The 2,623-nt window shown below is 46.9% G+C and overlaps 1 protein-coding gene across 1 annotated transcript; it reads right to left on the bottom strand.

Annotated features, from left to right (window-relative positions):
- Positions 1-1,428: 1,428 nt before the first annotated feature.
- Positions 1,429-2,295, bottom strand: LOC125023726. The gene is made up of 2 exons (XM_047611208.1): positions 1,747-2,295; positions 1,429-1,497 (listed from the first exon to the last, which is right to left on the bottom strand). The coding sequence occupies exons 1-2, from the start codon at positions 2,290-2,292 to the stop codon at positions 1,429-1,431; spliced, it is 615 nt and encodes a 204-aa protein (XP_047467164.1). The 5' UTR covers positions 2,293-2,295.
- Positions 2,296-2,623: the final 328 nt, after the last annotated feature.

Raw genomic sequence — 2,623 nt, 5'->3', positions numbered from 1 at the left:
TGGTGACGAGCTGACAGAAACTGAACTTACACTTATGTATGTTTGTGTATTCTACATGTGTGTTTTAATGTTTCAAGGATCTTATGCAACCATCCGTGACTGAAATGTAAAGAGCAACACGCAGCACGTTGTTGCGTTTGACTCCTAAGAACGGTTATACTTTCAGTGTGATACTGGCTGAGAGTGATCAGACTTCAGTGGAGGCAAGTTCAACCACCTCCCTCTTTAATTTTTGTTTTCTTTTTGCAGGTGTACGTCAGATTGTCCTTGACATCGGCATCTTCTCTGGCATCATCATTGTCATTGTCATTGCTTTCGCCTTGATAGGAATGGCAGACAATCAAGAGTACCTGGATAGCGACTCTGCATGTAAGTATTCATGCACAACAATAAAGGGTGAAGGAATGTTTCTGTTAACTGAGATACAGTGGCCCTGAAAGTCAAAACACAGCATGATTGAACAAAAACACAACAAGATTACGGAAAGAGTAGGAACAACACTTCTTGTTTCTGATTGGACTGAACCTGTGCTAAAATTTAAATTGACGCTATGTCGCCCTCCATTCGGTTTAAAACCTGTGCATGGACACACTTCTTTGGGACTGAAATGCTGCAGGATGTCTTTCACAGCTGAAGAACATTCTCCTGTCCCAAGTTCAGGTTGTAGATGCACTGTGGGAGGTGCCCACAACTCCCATGCACAGGCCTTCAGTAGGCCTGTCAGACTGTATCACTGCAGAAGCTCCAGCTCAAAAACAGCACAAAGTTTTGGTTTTCTCCATGAAGACTGATCTCTGAAGGGCAGAGATTTTTGTTCACTTTGTTCAATCAAAGAAATTAGATGTGCTGTTAAACGTTAGTTAATGGAAGCACATAGGGCAATTATCGCTATGTAATTTTTGTGAAATTGCTCTAATGGGGAAATGCATATACAGTTTGTATAGCGAGTGAAAGGGGTAAATGAAAGTAAATGCTATCTGTAATTTGTAATCCACTGTTTTAGTCAGAAAAGTTGACAGAACAACACTGAGACCCAGGACTAAATAGCAGGATAGTTTGAAGGATATTTTATTAAATGTAAAAATTCTCTTAACATGCTTGTTCTTTGAACTAGATCACCCAGTCAGCGTGGATACCGACTCTGCATGTAAGTATTCATGCACAACAATAAAGAGTGAAGGAATGTTTCTGTTAACTGAGGTACAGTGGCCCTGAAGGTCAAAACACAACAAGATTGAACAAAACACAAGATTATGGAAAGAATAGGAACAACACTTCTTGTTTCTGATTGGACCGAACCATGCTAAAATAAAAGTTGACGCCATCTCACCCTCCATTCGGTTTGAAACCTATGCACGGACACACTTCTTTGGGACTGAACAATGCAGGATGTCTTCCACAGCTGAAGAACATTCTCCTGTCCCAAGTTCAAGGTGTAGACGCACTGTGGGAGGTGCCCACAACACCCATGCGCAGGCCTTCGGTAGGCCTGTCAGACTGTATAATTGTAGAAGCTCCAGCTCAAAAACAGCACAAAGTTTTGGTCTCGCCTCGTCTCGTCTCGTCTCTCAGGCCTGGGAGGTGAGACCGAGGCCTCCTACCGGTGGGACATGCCCGGAACACCTTAAAAGGGGGGCATCCGGGGGGCATCCTCACCAGATGCCCGAAACACCTCAACTGACTCCTCTCGACCTGGAGGAGCAGTGGTTCTACTCTGAGCTCCTCCCGAATGTCCGTGCTCCTTACCTTATTTCTGAGGCTGAGCCCAGACACCCTACGGAGGAAACTCATTTCAGCTGCTTGTATCTGCGATCTTGTTCTTTCGGTCATCACCCAAAGCTGATGGCCATAGGTGAGGGTTGGAACATAGATCGCCCGGTAAATTGAGAGCTTCGCCTTTCTGCTTAACTCTCTCTTCACCACAACGGACTGGTTAAGCACTCGCAACACTGCAGATGCCGCTCCGATCCGTCTGTCGATCTCCTGCTCCATTCTACCCTCACTCGTGAAAAAGATCCTGAGGTACTTGAACTCCTCCACTCGAGGCAGGACTTCCTCCCCGACCCGGAGTGAGCAATCCACCCTTTTCCGACTGAGAACCATGGCCTTGGAGGTGCTGATCTTCATCCCAGCTGCTTCATACTCGGCTGCGAACCACCCCAGCAAGAGCTGGAGGTAGCAGTTTGATGAAGCTAAGAGGACCACATCATCGGTAAAAAGCAGAGCCGAGATCCTCTGATCACCAAACTCGACAACCTCCACCACCCAGCTGCACCTAGAAATTGTGTCCATAAAAGAACCCGTGACAAAGGGCAGCCCTGGTGGAGTCCAACCCTCACTGGGGACAAGTCCGACTTACAGCCGGCTACCCAAACTAAACTTGCGCTCCTTTGGTACAGGAACTGAATGGCCCTTAGCAAGGGGCCATCCACCCCATACTCCCAGAGCACCCTCAACAGGATGCCCCTGGGGACACGGTGGTAGGCCTTCTTCAAATCCACAAAACACATATGGACTGGTTGGGCAAATTCCCATTTCCCCTCAAGCACCCTAATGAGGGTAAACAGCTGGTCCATGGTTCCACACCTGGGATGAAAACTGCTTTGTTCCTCCTCAATCTGAG

This window comes from Mugil cephalus, chromosome 1, assembly GCF_022458985.1.
Source record: "Mugil cephalus isolate CIBA_MC_2020 chromosome 1, CIBA_Mcephalus_1.1, whole genome shotgun sequence".
Lineage (NCBI taxonomy): Eukaryota > Metazoa > Chordata > Actinopteri > Mugiliformes > Mugilidae > Mugil > Mugil cephalus.
The sequence above is the reverse complement of the archived record's forward strand: the minus strand, read 5'-3'. Positions and strand labels throughout refer to the sequence as shown.

Excerpts from the sequence above, each read along its gene's own strand:
- LOC125023726 (XM_047611208.1), bottom strand. The coding sequence starts at position 2,292 with ATGGACACAATTTCTAGGTGCAGCTGGGTGGTGGAGGTTGTCGAGTTT. Across the intron at positions 1,498-1,746 it reads GGCTCAGCCTCAGAAATAAG|TCTGACAGGCCTACCGAAGG; the intron begins GTAAGGAGCACG and ends ACAATTATACAG.